Here is a 16,119-nt window from a genome sequence, read left to right as displayed (position 1 = left end):
CGGACGGCTAGCGCCGCAGCATTGTCAGAGGGGCTGCTTTACACCAGAGTTTTCGGCTGCCGGGCGGGAGAGCTGTTTTTGCTCCCCCATGTCATGGAGGCTTTCCTGACTGTGCCGCCCCCCCCCCCCTCGTCCCCCCCCCCAGTGAACCCAGGCCCTCGGAGCAGGCCACACGCACCCTGCGGGGGGTCATGCGCGTGGGCCTGGTGGCCAAGGGGCTGCTGCTGAAGGGCGACCTGGACCTGGAGCTGGTGCTGCTCTGCAAGGAGAAGCCCACCATCACCCTGCTGAAGAAGGTGGCCGAGAACCTGTCCGTGCAGCTAACGGTGCGTCCCACAGGCTGCGTATCCTCCTCACTGACAGGGTTTTATTATTATTATTATTATTATTATTATTATTATTATTATTAATAATAATAATCATAATAATCATAATCATAATAATCATAACAACAATCATAATAATAGTAATAATAATAGCTATTTGTATAGCTCTTTTGAATGAATGAATGAATATTGTTTATTTGGGTCATACATTATAAGGAACAAAATTTGACAAGTTGTGTGGAAATGCAACAGACAATACATCATCATACATGTATGCACTAATCCATTTCACACAATAAAATTCACACAATCAATAACAAAGTGCAGGTAACAAAGTGTTACGTGTTTCCTTTGGTTCAGTTTTTTAAAAGCCAGTTTAAATGGTGAACACTGCGCACCCCCCCCCCCCCCCCACCCCCCCTCGCCTCCACAGACCATCACCGAGGAGAAGTACGAGGTCATCCAGTGCATCCGGGACGCCACCATCGTGATCAAGAGCGCCAAGGAGCCCGTGCTGACCCTCACCATCCACCTGACGTCCCCGGCGGTGCGGGAGGAAGTGGAGCGGCAGGCCGCTGGAGGTGGGCTCTCCCCCCCCCGGGGCTCAGCCTAAACCCAGGGCCTCCTCCCCCAGGACAGGCCCGCCCGCACGCGTATTGTTTATTGGGCCTTCAACAGAGCTGGGAGGCAGATTGCTGTAAAATAAGAAAAAAAAACATGCTGTTTGTAGCTCTTTAGACTTAACATGTCTTCCACTTAGTAGTAGCGTTTTTTTTTGATGGCCCAATACACAGTAAAAGTACCGACGAGGTTTTAAAAGCTGTTCTGTCAGTCCTTGTGTTATAGCGTAAAAAAGAAATTGATATTTTTTGAAGGCTTACTGAGAACAGAAAAAGAGCAAACAGAAACATGATTGCATGTGTTTTTTAAAAAAAACTGAAGTTGTATGAACGGTTTGCATTGCAGCAAAAATGAGTAGCGGAGTTTGATTGGTGTTCTTCTGGTTGATAGCCCCAGTGTAAGGCTATAGGTTCCGGTCCGGTTTTGTGAAGCAGGACAGCGTGGGTTATAGGTAACGCTTGGGGGCATTTTTTGACCCTGTGTGGTTGAGTGAGAACTCACCCAATCACAGTCAACGTGACACAGCCGTGTTCGAAACCTGGGGCGGGGGTGGGGGAGGGGTCGGGATCAGGAAAAGCCCCGAATCCAGGGCTTGACAGGTCTGGGGGAGCGTGGCAGAAAGAACACCATGGGCTGCTGGGCCCCCCTTTAGGTGCAGTAGAGCCACGTGTCTCTAAGGACCCCGGCCTTATCTAAACCCCACGCTGAGAGCACAGCCCCTGGTTGGGTCAGTGAAGCCATCAGTTTTGCTGCAGTGTAGACTGGGCCTTTTTTTACACTAGACTGTGCATTTGATCACTGCTGCCTGTGGTTCAAAATCTGATTCTCTCTACCAAGCCTTCTAGTTTGTCAATTTTTTAGGGACGCTGGACCTTTGACCAACTGGACGCTCTCTGTCTCGGAAGGGGCAAAGCAGTACACCCAAAAAGGGGCAAAGGGGAGGGGTTGTGCCCCCCTGGTCACACTCATGCACCCGGTTGTATGTCCTGGGACAGACATAAGACTTAAAAAAAAAAAAAAAATGAGCAGGAGTGGACGTCCCATGTGAGAGCAGTGGTAACGAGTCACGCTGGTGATATATGTTGGGGCCGCTACTTTTTCATTTTTTTAGGAAAGGGGAAGATTATACTTTGACAAATGGCCCCCCTCAGTTGCTAGTGTGAGTTGATTCCCGTTCTTAACACTCAAATGTAAATACTGTAGCAGTGCTTTAACACATCCATATCTCTTAAGTGGAAAAAGTAAATGGGCGAACATCGATCAATATATAATTGAACGTTTCTGCATAATTTAATGAATATATCACCATCTGGTCACAAACGTGAGGTTTTCTGAGGAGTGGCTGGTGGTTCTCACTTTGGGCAGATGTGAATGCCAGGGCTATTTTGACAGTTTTGAGTTGAACAGGGGTAAGGTGTATGAAGTCTGTAGGGAGTCAGCGACTGGTGCTTTCTGCGTAGTGTAACTTAGAAAACAACGTCACCTTACACACCCTCGCCTAATTATACTGGGTGGCGCATCCTCTTTAATTCGTATTATAGCAGTTGCTGTTCTTTAAATGACATGGCTGTCCAAACACAGGGACGTGTACGGTGTTCATGAGGTGCCTGCTTTAGTCCTGCTGCGTAGCGTCGGATCACCAGGAGGAAGAGTAGGGGCCCTAATGTGTAGGCACAGCGCTGCTGGGAGCCGACTGCGGGCGCCGTGGGGGTCCATTCGCTCTGTCTCGGGGGGACCCCCCCTCCCTCCCCCCCCCTCCTGCCCCTGTGCTTTTGGGAAAGGCTGCCTCCTCCCCCTGGCCGCGTGACAGAAACCCCCCTTGGTCAAACTGTACCTTGTCTTCTTATTCCACCCGCCAATAGACACGCTCTCAGTCAGCGAGCCCCCGGATGTTCTGGACAGGCAGAAATGCCTGACTGCCTTGGCGTCTCTTCGCCACGCCAAGTGGTTCCAGGTTTGCATTTTGCCTTTATTTCGTCTTGAAGTAGTGAGTTTTTATTTGTTTATTTCTATTATATTTCTGCCATTTTCTTTCTTTTTCGTGCATTCTGAAGTGTTCCACCCTCATAGTGTCTCACGGCTCTTGTCAGACGGTTTTAGATGCTCAGTGCAGGCGTTCTTCTCCCCCCCCCCCCCCCCCCCCCCCTCCCCCCCCCCCCCCCCCCCCCCCCCCCCCCCCCCCCCCCCCCCCCCCCCCCCCCCCCCCCCCCCCCCCCCCCCCCCCCCGTTGCGTCCCCTGTTTAAACCCCCTTAGAGGACACCGCGTATGTGTTTCGCTAAAACGGCTATTTTTATGCCATTATTATTTGGCGCTTTATGTGAGTTTTTTTTTCTTTCTTTTCCTTCCTTAATAAATACACATGCTTTCGAGTGTTTTGACTGGCGTATTTTAGTAAGAGGTGCTCGTATTTGGTGCAGAGAGGGGTATGTGTTTCACTAACTCACGTTTGCTATCCTCAGGTGCAATATTTCCGATGGTGTAGGGAACTCTGTTTTTTACAGTGTGACATCTTGGCATTAACCTTCATGTTTCGTGGAATATCTTCACGCCACCCACTCGCATTAAAACGAGGTTATTCCCATCACCGCAGTAAATGACTTACTAAATGACGTACTGTTATGAAGTGGATTATATAAGGCTTTCTTCCCCCTGCAGTACTTTGAGTACTCATCGCTATTGTGTGTATGTGTAGTGTGCAGTCTGAAACCTGATGCAACTTTCTCTGTGTTCAGAGGGAATATTGCACCTCGTTCAGCTTTTTTCGTTCATACTGGGGTTTGGGGGGGACACTCGTTAAAATGGCCTAGTACTTGTTTTGGATATTGCTGCTTAAAAAAATTTTGAGAGTAAAATTAGAAAGGTTTTTTTTTTTTCTTCTCCGTAGTCTGATTACTAGGCTGGAATTGAGTTTTGCTTATTTTCATAACCTGACACTTTTCTTTGCATTTAAATAGGAAATATTTCTGCAGTCCTCTAATAGCAATAGAATCTCTCAGCAAGCCCTAAGTGAAGGAGGAATTTCTGTGTGTGACGAATTGTCTTTTGGTTCATGGAGTCATGCAGAGCATGTGCAGAGAACAGTACAGGGAGGGAGTGCCATGCTGACCATGTTGAAAGGCCTGTGAGGACTCCTGGCTAAGTGGTCATCTCCTCCCCCACCCCTCCACCCCCACCCCCCCTTCCTGCTTGTGTCTGCAGGCTCGGGCCAACGGACTGAAGTCCTGCGTCATCGTCATCCGCATCCTGAGGGACCTGTGCTCCCGGGTCCCCACCTGGGGCCCCCTGCGCGGATGGGTGGGTCGGGGCGGGGGAGACGCCGGGGGTGGGGGGGGTGTTCAGGGAATTTAGGCTCTGTTTGAAGTGGGAGTCCAGTATGACTGGCCGATCCAATGCAATCATTTTAAAACTTTTTTTTTTTTAAACGTAGGATTTTGAGAAAGATCGGAAATTAAAAGCCCCGGAATTAAAGAGTAAAGTATTATTTTTCTCTCTCTCCCCTGGCGCAGCCGTTGGAGTTGCTGTGTGAGAAAGCGATCGGAACGGGGAACCGGCCAATGGGAGCGGGGGAAGCTCTCCGCAGAGTTCTCGAATGCCTGGCTTCTGGAATTCTCATGTCTGGTAAGCCCGTTCGCCGTCCAGCGCTGCTCAAACTGTAGCTGAACGTGCATTGGCATTCTTACTTTATGGAAATGTGCAGGTACTGCAGGGGGTGCTGGGACGCAGGAGGACGAGTGTAATTATAGCCTGGCAAAATCCCCATGTGGCCCGGAGGGCTGTGCATAAACTAATTATAGCAGTGACTCTGCTGACTGTTTACTTCCTCATAGCGTCTCGCGTTCCGTATGATGGAGTAGTTCACTGTGATTACAGGGGCTCAGCTAGCTGACGGAACTGACCGTGCTGCAGGGCTGAGCACCTGAAACAGTACCCTCAATGTGTGGATGTGCCCTGGGGTTCTGTTACAGCAGCATATCTGCTGAGCTCATTTGCTTGCCCTCTGTAGCCCACGGGTCAGTCATGCCCTCTTAACATTGTTTACGCTGTTAATTTTCAGGGCTGCACACGTGCTGTATGCAGATTGTGCCTTTGTTACAGTTCAGAATGGCTGCCAGTGTTAATGTGTAACCTGTGCATGTCCAGTGGAGGGGGAGGAGCTCAGCTTTGAGAGTCTGTTGTAGAGAGCAGAGATTGTGCTGTTTGGGGTAAAGATGCGCGCCGCTGGGTTTTCTCCAGACGGTCCTGGCATCTCTGACCCGTGCGAGAAGGAGACGACGGACGCCATCAGCCACCTGGACCGCCAGCAGCGCGAGGACATCACACAGAGCGCCCAGGTGGGCTGGTCTCTGGGCCTGCTCAGTGCACACGCTAGTGTATACACACACGCGTGTGCGCGCACAAACACGCACACACAACCACGTACACATGCATGCGTGCACACACACAAACGCACACGCGCAGATGCATTTGTTTTATACACACAAACACGGTCATGCACTCACACACAAACGCGCACACACACAAACACAAACATGCACACTCGCAGATGCTTGTTATATATACACACAAACACACCCGGACACTTGCAGGTGCATTTGTTTTATACACACACGCACACCCACACACTCACAGGTGCATTTGTTTTATACACACACACACACCCACACACTCACAGGTGCATTTGTTTTATACACACACACACACACACACACACACACACACACACTCGCAGATGCATTTGTTTTATATACACACACACACACACGCCCACCGCACACTCACAGATGCATGTGTTAAGCAGGGCGTATCTGAGCACTTCCGGGACCTCCTCCGTTTCTCTTTCTCCTTAACGCTCCCCAGCACGCCTTAAGACTGGCTGCGTTTGGGCAGCTGCACAAAGTGCTGGGGATGGACTCGCTACCCTCCAAAATGCCCAGGAAGCCCCGGAGTGACACCCCCATAGACTACACAGGTATGCACCCCCCCCCCCCCCCCCCCCCCCCCCCCCCCGCACTCTGGCCCGGGCTCAGTTCAGATGAGTCCTGCCTGTGCTTTCATACCCTTTAACACTGTGTCCATCTCACCGCACTCTGATTAAGACCGCTGTGTGTTTGTGGGGCGGGGCCATGGCGGTGAAAACGCTAAGGCTCCTTCAGGATACCCACGCCTTTGTGTGTTTTGTTCGTTGCGTTACAGTCCAGATCCCGCCCAGTTCCACTTACGCTCCGCCGATGAAGAGGCCTATCGAGGAAGAGGAAGGAGGCGACGACAAGAGCCCCAACAAGAAGAAGAAGAAACTGCAGAAGAAATGTACGTGTGACTCAACGTAGGGCTTTATTAAAGGGTGCTCATCCTGCTCCCATTTTACAGTCACCTTAGGTAAGCGTAGCCTGTCTATATCTAATGCTTGGTTGTTTCTGCGTCAGGGTACAATGTTCATTTGAATGTTAATCAGATTCATGAAGTTTGTACGACATCCTTCCAGAACTTGCACCAGTACTAATGAAATGGAAATGGATTGTACGTATACAGTGTTCTTCCAAGTGCTTCACAGCAAAGGGGGAAACTGGGTGATACAGGGCAGCCATTTTGTGCCAGAACGCTCACCAATGAACAACCTTACAACCTTGTTGTGGTACTGTTCTTGGCTCTGAAATGTTCCCCAAACTAAAGGCCAAACATAAGGAACTCTTTCCCCCCTCTCTGAAACCTGATTGGCTCTGAGCCTGACGTGGAGTGTTCCTCCTCCAGCCCCGGAGGAGAAGGCGGAGCCGGCGCAGGCCATGAACGCGCTGATGCGGCTGAACCAGCTCAAGCCGGGCCTGCAGTACCGGCTGGTCTCCCAGACCGGGCCCGTGCACGTGCCCGTCTTCACCATGGCCGTGGAGGTCGACGGCAAGAGCTACGAGGCCTCGGGCCCGTCCAAGCGCACCGCCAAGCTGCACGTGGCCGTCAAGGTGAGCCTCCACAGGGGCCTGGCGGCAGCCTTCCTTCGGCCTGTCCTGTAGTGTCTGTGGCTCATTTCACTCATCCTGAGTTACGCTGGAGATCACCCTCGCTCACCACCCTGTTACTCTGCACAGCCTTTCAATTTCTTGTCAGTTTCTAAGCCATTCCAGGATTAATTAGATGTGAATGAGCACCTGTGGTTGAAGCTTCCTAATACTCGTTTCCACTTTGGTGCTCCAACCCGTTTCTAGTGAGACTTTAGCTGAAGCTGCTGTGCATTGGTGGAGCTCTCTGCAGTTCCAGCACGCGTTGCTGTAGCTCACAGAGCGTCAGGGCTGCTGCGTCTCTGTCCCTCTGACCCGCTGCCCTCGGCCGCGTCTCTCTCAGGTCCTGCAGGACATGGGCCTGCCCACGGGGGTGGAGGTGAAGACCGCCGAACCGGTGAAGGGCGAAGAGGGGACCAACGACGCGGAGTCGAATCCCCTGGCCACGCCCGCCGTGGCCGCCGACCCGTCGGCCACGGGCCCCGCCAACTCGGAGGCCGCGGACCTGGCGGAGGTGCGTCCGCCGTTTCGGGCCCGCGGTCGGGGCTCCCTGCCGCTCGCCCGGTTGGAAACGGGCCCTTCCGTCCGGTGGATTTGTGTGACCCGCTCTCTGTCGCCCCCTCCCTGCAGAACGCGCGACAGCAGGGCCCCATCCTCACCAAGCACGGGAAGAACCCGGTGATGGAGCTGAACGAGAAGCGGCGCGGGCTCAAGTACGAGCTCATCTCGGAGACCGGCGGCAGCCACGACAAGCGCTTCGTCATGGAGGCGAGTCTGCGTCGCCCCCCCGGCACTGCGGCACGTCTGCAGCAGAACGCAGCTTTCCTCTGCGCAGGTCTGCAGCAGAACGCAGGTTTCCTCTGCGCAGGTCTTCAGCAGAATGCAGGTTTCCTCTGCGCGTGTCTTTAGCAGAACGCAGGTTTCCTCTGCGCAGGTCTGCAGCAGAACGCAGGTTTCCTCTGCGCAGGTCTGCAGCAGAACGCAGGTTTCCTCTGCGCAGATCTTCAGCAGAACGCAGGTTTCCTCTGCGCAGATCTTTAGCAGAACGCAGGTTTCCTCTGCGCAGGTCTGCAGCAGAACACAGGTTTCCTCTGCGCAGGTCTGCAGCAGAACGCAGGTTTCCCTCTGCGCTCATCTTCAGCAGAACGCAGGTTTCCTCTGCGCAGATCTGCAGCAGAACGCAGGTTTCCTCTGCGCAGATCTTCAGCAGAATGCAGGTTTCCTCTGCGCACGTCTGCAGCAGAACGCAGGTTTCCTCTGCGCAGATCTTCAGCAGAACGCAGGTTTCCTCTGCGCAGATCTTCAGCAGAACGCAGGTTTCCCTCTGCGCTCGTCTTCAGCAGAACGCAGGTTTCCTCTGCGCAGGTCTGCAGCAGAACGCAGGTTTGCTCCGCGCAGGTCAGAGAAGCCTGAAGCGGCTTACTTTAAACGGCCAGTTCGCCCAAACGTGAAATTGATCTTTGGGTGAACTGGTGTTTCCGCTTACCCGGAATAGCATCCGTCCATCCGGATAGCTTTGCTGAAACGAGGTGCCTGTTCAAGGTGTTGGCTGCAGCTCAGCCTGGTAAAACCTGATAGAACCTCGCGGCTCCAACTTCATGTGGCCTCAAAGCGCCAAAAATTTACATTTGAAAAGTTTAACACGGTGCGTGGAAACGGCTTTATTTAATTTTTGAGTGAGCTGCCCCAGTTTTGAGTGAACTTTAACTCACTTTAACCCAGATCACCTTAGTTCAGGTTTATTGCACTTTCTTTATTTTATGCCAGGTGAGTCCCACTAAAATTAAAACTAAAAACTCTGCTTAAGGGAGCCTTAGCAGGTTTTCTTTTGAATCACAGGTCAGCTGGGTTTAAGGCTGAGGGATTTACTGTATTCCATGCTGTTGTCACACTCTGTGTCGACAGGAAGGTTAATCTCTGCTTTCCAGTTGTTTTTGCCAGCAACCGCAGGATGCTATTTGTGTTTAAAGTGAGCTAATGTAGACCCTTATAGCTTGTATGTCCCCGTGTAATCACTGGCACTGTAAAAATGCTAGCAATGCTTCAGCTGTTCGGTCTAATCACTTGTATATGTCTGGGTACAGGAAAGCCTGGCAAATGTCGCCCTCTAGTGGGCTGTCTTTGTAACAGTTACAGAATCAGTTGTGTGGACTTTAATCACAACCATAAGTTCATCTGTGAATGTGAGCTGATGGACAGTTCTCCTTTTGCAGGGAATGCATTTGTCCAATGACCGTGATATGCACTTTTGTATAAAAAGTGTTCAGCTAGCTGGATAAAAGCTCTGGATTAAAGCATCTGCTAAATAAATGTAATGTAATGTAATGAATGCACAGTAGGCATAAAAGCAGTTGCTCAGGCAGCGATGGCATCCTCGGTTCGTTGTCAGCCGTCTGATCAGTGCTGACGGCTGCTCGTCCTCCTCTCTCAGGTGGAGATCGATGGGCAGAAGTTCCAGGGCACCGGCTCCAATAAGAAGGTGGCCAAGGCGTACGCCGCCCTGGCCGCCCTGGAGAGGCTCTTCCCAGAGGGCTCCACCCCAGAGGCGGCCAAGAAGAAGAAGCTCCCCCCGATGGTAACGGCACGTCTCCCTCCGTCCTTCGCTAGTCCTGTAGCCTGCAGCGTTGTGAACCCAGCTGTGTCACTGTAGCCATGGCTACGGTAACTCTATCTGTCTGTCTCTCTGTCCATCCGTCCCGGCAGCACAACCCCGGCTTTGGCATGATGGGCGGCGCTCCGGCGGATCCCTCGTCAAATCCCAGGGGCCGAGGGAGAGGGGGGCGTGGCCGGGGGAGAGGCAGAGGGTTCAACAATGCCGGCGGATATAACCAAGGTTAGAACGCAGTGATGACGTTTGCCAAGAGCCACAGACAGAGAAAGTCTGCACACAGTGTTACTGTTAATAGGGCGACATAGCTCAGGAGGTAAGAGCGGTTGTCTGGCAGTCGGAGGGTTGCCAGTTTGATCCCCGCCCTGGGCGTGTCGAAGTGTCCCTGAGCAAGACACCTAACCCCTAATTGCTCCCAACGAGCTGATTGGTACCTTGCATGGCAGCCTTTCACCATTGGTGTGTGTGAGTGTGTGTGTGAGTGGGTGAATGAGAGGCATCAATTGTAAAGCGCTTCGGATAAAAGCGCTATATAAATGCAGTCCATTTACCATTTACCATTAGAATGTTGTGAGCTTACCACAGCTAAGATTTGCGCATTGTCTTCTTCTGCAGGAGGCTACGGAAGCTACGGCTACGGGAACAGTGGAAACTCTGGATACAGTGAGTACCTGTTCTCTTCTCCCTGTCGTTCCCCTCCCCGCCTCTCAGGCTTTCACACTGTCTGACAGGCTAGAGAGTGGCCGTTGGGAGGGGACAGTGAGCCATTACCGCTGCAGCACTGCTACAGTGCTGAACGCACACAGCCTCGTGTACAGACGTGTGTCGCGGCTCCATGTCCGCCCTGCAGGCGTGGCTGTGTGTTCCACAGCCCCAGAGCCCCGGTGTGTCGGTGCTTCACCTGAGACGCGTGGCGCGCTGTCCCGGATGAAGCTACCGCACATACCGAGCGTCACTGAGGGTCGCAGAGGGACATACTCTCTACACCTGTGTGCTACTTTAAGACACAATGTGCTGAATATGGGGAGTCACTGGTGATGCAGAGTAAGACTAAATGTGTAGAGTAAGACTAAATGTGTAGAGTAAGTGTGGTAGATGTAATTTGGGAGTAGCTCTTGCCCCTCCTGACTTCAGAGGGCAGTATTTGAGAGTGGTAGTGGGTACTGTCCTTCCTGGTGACGCTGTAACACTTTTACATTTCTCTGCTTTGGTAAGCCGCAGGACTCAATCCATCAGTTATTGAGTCCCCCACCCCCAACCCCACCCCCCCCAAATCGGCAAAAGGCACAGCAGCATGTTCTGAGGAAAAGCTCATCTAGAGGGTGACAGGAGCAGAGAAATCTAAAAAAAAAAAAATATTTTAAAACGGCAAACGCAGAATCCAGCACCAACAATGGCAGGACCTGCCTTTCTCAGGGACACGAAAATCAGAGTCTAATTTTATTTTTTTTCTTCTTCTCTGCTCTGTCTCACTCTAGGTGACTTTGTCTCAGACTGCTATGGCTACCACGATTTTGCATCGTAGAACAGCCTGCTGGTCCCTTAAATAAAACCTTTTTAAAAAATATATATAGTGGAAAGACCTGGGGCAGTCGTCCCAAACAGACCCCCCCCCGCCCCCAAGCTGTAGAGGCGAGAGTGGGGCTTCCTTCTACAGAACAGCACTGCTGCTGGGTGGACTCCCCCCCCTCCTCCCAAAACAACGCCGATGGCCCGCAAACAACGCCGATCGTGCTCTGGATGTGGAAAAAGCTTTAATTTCCTGAAGGACCGCGAAACAAGAAAAGTACTTTAAGACGAGACGTTGAGTCGGATTTAGTTTTTTTGTTTTTTTTCTTCTTTTTACTGTGGACTTCTGTTCCTTTTACTGTGATCATGACATATACTGTGTTGCTCAATTTTTAATAATCGCTTTGAATTATCAGTGTTAAGAAGAATCCTGACTGCAGATTTTTGTACTTTTTTTGTATTATATTGTATTAAGTGGACGCGTTACGTTTCTTCCTATGCACCCTCCAAACCTGTGTGTGAGAGGGAACGTGAGAGAGGGGAAAGACTGAACTGTTGTGGAGACTTCGCTGTTTTGACGGAAACTGCAGAACTCTGTTAGCGCCGTTAGCGTGCGAAATGTGCAGAGCAGCCGCGTGCGCCGACGTGCTGACCCCTCTGGGTGCCGCCTCCCGTCCCCCCCGTCCCCCTCCACTCGACGCGTTTCAGACGGAACGACGCTGCTGATCCTTGCACGACACTGTCATTTTTTTATTTTCATTCTAGAACCATGTGTTTGTATTTTTTAAAAAAAAAGGTCCATGAAGAGATTTTCTTTTAAAAAAATAAAAATAAATGTTTTGTCCCTTGGCAAGGGACAGAAACAACATTGTAGTGTATGTCTTTAAAATGCGTAAGTGTCCCAACGCATGAAGAACCTAATGCACATAAATGGGACTATTCCTGCTGTGTTCCTCTCGGTTTTTATGTGAAATCGTTCAACCCTTCGAAGAGTAAGTTTTTTGGAACGTTTTTTCAAAATTCTCCGCCAGTGTTCTAGAACTCCCGTCACTCATTAATAATAATGAGGTAGTTCCCCTGGAGTGACATCATGCATACTGTTTTTTTTTTTTTTTTTCTCAGCACGCTTATGCCTTGCCCTTTGTTCCTAGATAACTACTACAACAACGGTGGGGCCGGCGAGGGCGTCGGGGCTGCGGGGGGCTGTGCCATGGGTCCGGCCGGCGGCCCTGCGGGCGGGGGCGCCGGGGCCGGCGCCGGGGGCTACGGCGGCTTCTATCAGAACGATGGCGCGTACTCCGCCCCTCCGCCCGCCGTGCCGAAGCCGCCCGGCAAGAAGCCCCCCCTGCACCAGGGCGGGAAGCCGCCGTTCGCCGCCCCCCCGGCGTCGGCGGGGGGGGCGCCGGGAGGCTACCAGACCACGCCCCCTCCGGGGCAAGGCTCCTACAGCCAGTACGGCCAGGGCTACGGGCCGGGCAAGAAGAACTTCAGCCAGAACCAGGGAGGAGGCGGCGGCGGCTACTCCAGCTACAGCACCGCCTATCCCAGTCAGGTGACAGGGGGCGGGGGCAGCCAGGAGTACAGCTATGAAGGTGAGCGCCAAGGGCCTGTGAAGAAAGACGCCATGTATGGCATGTGTGTGTGTGTGTGTGTGTGTGTGTGTGTGCTTACCAGCCCCCTATCTTCAGTGAGCTCACACAGGGCTTGGAATGGCAGCTCATGCCTGATGTAGTCACAGGTAGTGCTGCCCTGACGTGGACAGCTTTCCTGAGAACTGGAAGGACTCATTCAGGAAACGGGGTGACATGCCTGCTGGTCATCTTGGGGCGCGGTGTCGGACAGTGGGGCACAGTAGAGTCTTTGCTGTGCCTCCGGTGCAGTGGTTTGCGTGTGCTTGTAATTCGTTCTTTGGTTACTGTAGCAACAGCATATATGAGTCATGTCCAGACGGGGGGGGGGGGGGGGGATAGCAGCTACCAAAGTCAGCGCCTCTGTGACACACTTGGTGTTTACTCTGTCCTTGCTTGTTAATAGTGCACGTTCAGTCAGTCGAAGACCTTCAGGATACAGGATATGTGAGTTGCATTTGAAATGGAAGGATGCTGGTAGTGTGATACGAAGCTGCATTAAGAACTGTGCCTCTTTCTTTCTTTCTTTCTTTTTGGTCTGTGTTCATAGGTTACAACAACCAGGCGAACTTCAATGTGCCAGGTGGCACCAACCCAAGCTATGGGGGAAACCAGGGTTCCTTTGGCAGTCCTGTGGGGTATGGGAGGGGGGAGCCCAGCATGAACTACCAGTACAGATAGACTGAAACTCCACTTCCCATAACCCCCTGTCCTCCATCCCTCTCTCAAGCTTTTTCCCAAAGCAGAAACGGCTCCCTCCTAAGTCAAGGTCCTCTCAGAGGAAAAAAGGCTAATTTTCATATTTCAGCTGCACAATTTCTGTTTGGATGTGTAAAAAAATGATTAGGTAACAGTGTTTATTCTTTTGTATGGAGTTTTCCTTGCACCCCCCCCCCCCTTGAGCAATGCATTGCTGACCCATTGATATTAAAAAATAAAAGTCCCTTTCGCAAAAAGGGCTCCCTGTCTGCTGGGCCGATAAGCATATTGTTACCTGTTCGTTTGGTTAACACTGTTGAGATCCCTGTTTTCTCCAAAAATTTTATCTCCAGTTCATAAGCTGCTCGTTGTGGAGGTTTGCTGAAGTGACCGAATCGCATTTTGATGTGAGACCGGTCATTTTCACTGTCTCCGATGGATGGTTAGTCAGGTTGCCTCATCTTAACTTTTTTTAAGTTTTAACTAAAGTAGGTTTTGGTCTCTGCCTTTACCTGTGACCGTTCCTGTGTCCCTATTAAAACGCACCTGTGCTTGTGTTAGGATCATCTTTGGCCTAGCCCGGCGTTACTGAAAACAATGACCTACTTGCCTCATTACCAAACAATGTATAGTTTTTCTTTCATTTTGCTTGTAATTTTAATGCTTATTTTTAATGTTTGAATTTATTTTATTTAGCGGTTTTCAGCCAGTGATTTCTTGAATGTAGGTGACTGGCAATTGAATGATTTTTAGTTTGCTCAATGAGTTATTGGGGGGGTGGGGTTTTTATTTTTTATTTTTTGTCCCCCCATTATTTTTCAGAATAATGTGTACCGATGTGCATCAGTTGTGGTTTGTATCAATAAAGGATTTTTATTTTGGATGGTGCCTTCATTTATGGTTCCTGAATTATACATGTATGACGTCAGTGCTTTTTTGTGTCACATTGCATTAAATTACGTTACGATCATTTGGCAGAGACCGTTATCCAGCGCGGCATACAAAAGTACCTAATCGCCAAAGAGACACAAAGGGCCCTTTTGTCATAAAACTGTATTTCACCAAAAATACCACTACATCGCTAACGTATCTGTACACAGCTGTAACTGTCCCCAAAGAAAAGCCAAAAACGGAGGGACGATAAGCAAAGAGGGCCCGAAAAGCTGGCGTCTGAAGAGGTTTGGTCTTCAGTCTCTGAAAATTGGTTCCGCGGTCTTGACCACTGTGGGAAGCCTTTTCCACCACCAGGGGGCCTAAACGGCCTAAAACAGACAGGAGATGTAATCTGGAAGCGCAGGTATGTAGAGGTGGAGGGGGCAGTTTCAGAATGTTACAAAATGTAATTTTTTTTATTGATTTGATTGGTCTAACTTTATTAGTTGCAGCCACAGTCCAACGATTTTTAAAACATTTTTGGTTATACTACCCCCCGTGGTAGATCACGCTCTGCTGGCTATTGAAAAAAGTAGATCACAAGCCAAAAAAAAGTCTGGGCATCCATGCCCTATAAAGTATATCATAGTGAAATTGTGGCTTACAAAACTCCTATCGGAATAATTTCATGCCGCGTAGTCAATGAAGTTCTTCCACGTTTAAAAATGTACAGAAGACATCCACCGGGTTACACCGCATTTGTGCTAGAAGAGCGAAGCTTCGCCAATCCCGTAGTGATACAGAGCCAAATCTTGCTTCGATCAGATCCACGGACTTGGCACACGATCATTACACACATTTTTAAGGTCATGAAAAAAAATGTATGTTACTTGTACAACTCGGGGAACAACTTAAAGCAATAATTATAAGCCTTTACTGTGTAGCCTACATTTAATGACTCGTCAATCCTCAGAATCTGTGGGGTCAAAATGCCTCCACCCCCAATCAATGTCTTTTCTTTCTATTCATTTTAGTGATTTAATTGAATGTGCTTCGCAGCGCAGATCATGAAATATTACAAGCGTTCTCGGGCGGTCCCTTCGTAATAAAATGAAATACTTAGCCTATATAAGAGTGGCAGCCTATTAAGCATGGACTTTAATCTTCATACCAGAAGTTCAACTTTAAATGGTTCGCAGGGGTGATTATACCTTTTGTGCACTTACCAATCGGAAGCCTCGGTTCTGATCATTCTCTTTAGTGATGTCTGCTAAATTAACACCCGTGAGTTCGTTCCAGCCCTATCTGCATCACAATGGCTGGAGTAAATCAGAAGTTCCGTTGGTAACTTCCGAGAACAATGAGTTCTCAGGAGTGTCCGAATCAGCACACTTGTCTACGATTTAGTACACATTACATTACATTACAGGCATTTAGCAGACGCTCTTATCCAGAGCGACTTACACAACTTTTACATAGCATTTTTACATTGTATCCATTTATACAGCTGGATATATACTGAAGCAATTTCGGTTAAGTACCTTGCTCAAGGGTACAACGGCAGTGTCCTACCCGGGAATAGAACCTACGACCTTTCGGTTACAAGCCCAGTTCCTTACCCACTGAGCTACACTCCGTCCTTTACACAAGGTGTATACAACTTGCATACTCACTAGTAGGCAAGTGCGTTGATTTGGACACGGACCTAGATGGTTTATCGCGTAGGATACAGTAGTTTCACTTATCACACACATTCAGTTTTGCAAAACAGTTGTTAATCAACCTACACTGTCATATTGCCTTAATCTCACAGAAGTCTATATGTACATGTTACGTTTAGGAGGGTATTGTTTTACAAAGTATT

The 16,119-nt window shown here is 50.1% G+C and overlaps 1 protein-coding gene across 4 annotated transcripts in view; it reads left to right on the top strand.

Moving 5' to 3' along the window:
- The window catches only part of ilf3a (interleukin enhancer binding factor 3a), a 23,248-nt gene extending 8,983 nt beyond the window's left edge, over window positions 1-14,265 (top strand). For 2 of the 4 annotated variants that reach the window (XM_035404890.1, XM_035404889.1), the window contains exons 4-19: window positions 146-326; window positions 760-907; window positions 2,810-2,901; window positions 4,147-4,242; window positions 4,455-4,566; window positions 5,182-5,279; window positions 5,806-5,917; window positions 6,142-6,255; window positions 6,697-6,902; window positions 7,282-7,452; window positions 7,569-7,706; window positions 9,370-9,513; window positions 9,642-9,771; window positions 10,162-10,209; window positions 12,207-12,647; window positions 13,234-13,364. In XM_035404890.1, coding sequence (XP_035260781.1) covers window positions 146-326; window positions 760-907; window positions 2,810-2,901; window positions 4,147-4,242; window positions 4,455-4,566; window positions 5,182-5,279; window positions 5,806-5,917; window positions 6,142-6,255; window positions 6,697-6,902; window positions 7,282-7,452; window positions 7,569-7,706; window positions 9,370-9,513; window positions 9,642-9,771; window positions 10,162-10,209; window positions 12,207-12,647; window positions 13,234-13,364 — 2,362 coding nt within the window. Of the gene's footprint in view, window positions 1-145; window positions 327-759; window positions 908-2,809; window positions 2,902-4,146; window positions 4,243-4,454; window positions 4,567-5,181; window positions 5,280-5,805; window positions 5,918-6,141; window positions 6,256-6,696; window positions 6,903-7,281; window positions 7,453-7,568; window positions 7,707-9,369; window positions 9,514-9,641; window positions 9,772-10,161; window positions 10,210-11,024; window positions 11,920-12,206; window positions 12,648-13,233 lie in introns of those variants that run through there. The other 2 variants (XM_035404891.1, XM_035404893.1) reach the window with 2 other exon arrangements.
- Window positions 14,266-16,119: the final 1,854 nt, after the last annotated feature.

This window comes from Anguilla anguilla, chromosome 2 (assembly GCF_013347855.1).
Source record: "Anguilla anguilla isolate fAngAng1 chromosome 2, fAngAng1.pri, whole genome shotgun sequence".
NCBI lineage: Eukaryota > Metazoa > Chordata > Actinopteri > Anguilliformes > Anguillidae > Anguilla > Anguilla anguilla.
The sequence above is the reverse complement of the archived record's forward strand: the minus strand, read 5'-3'. Positions and strand labels throughout refer to the sequence as shown.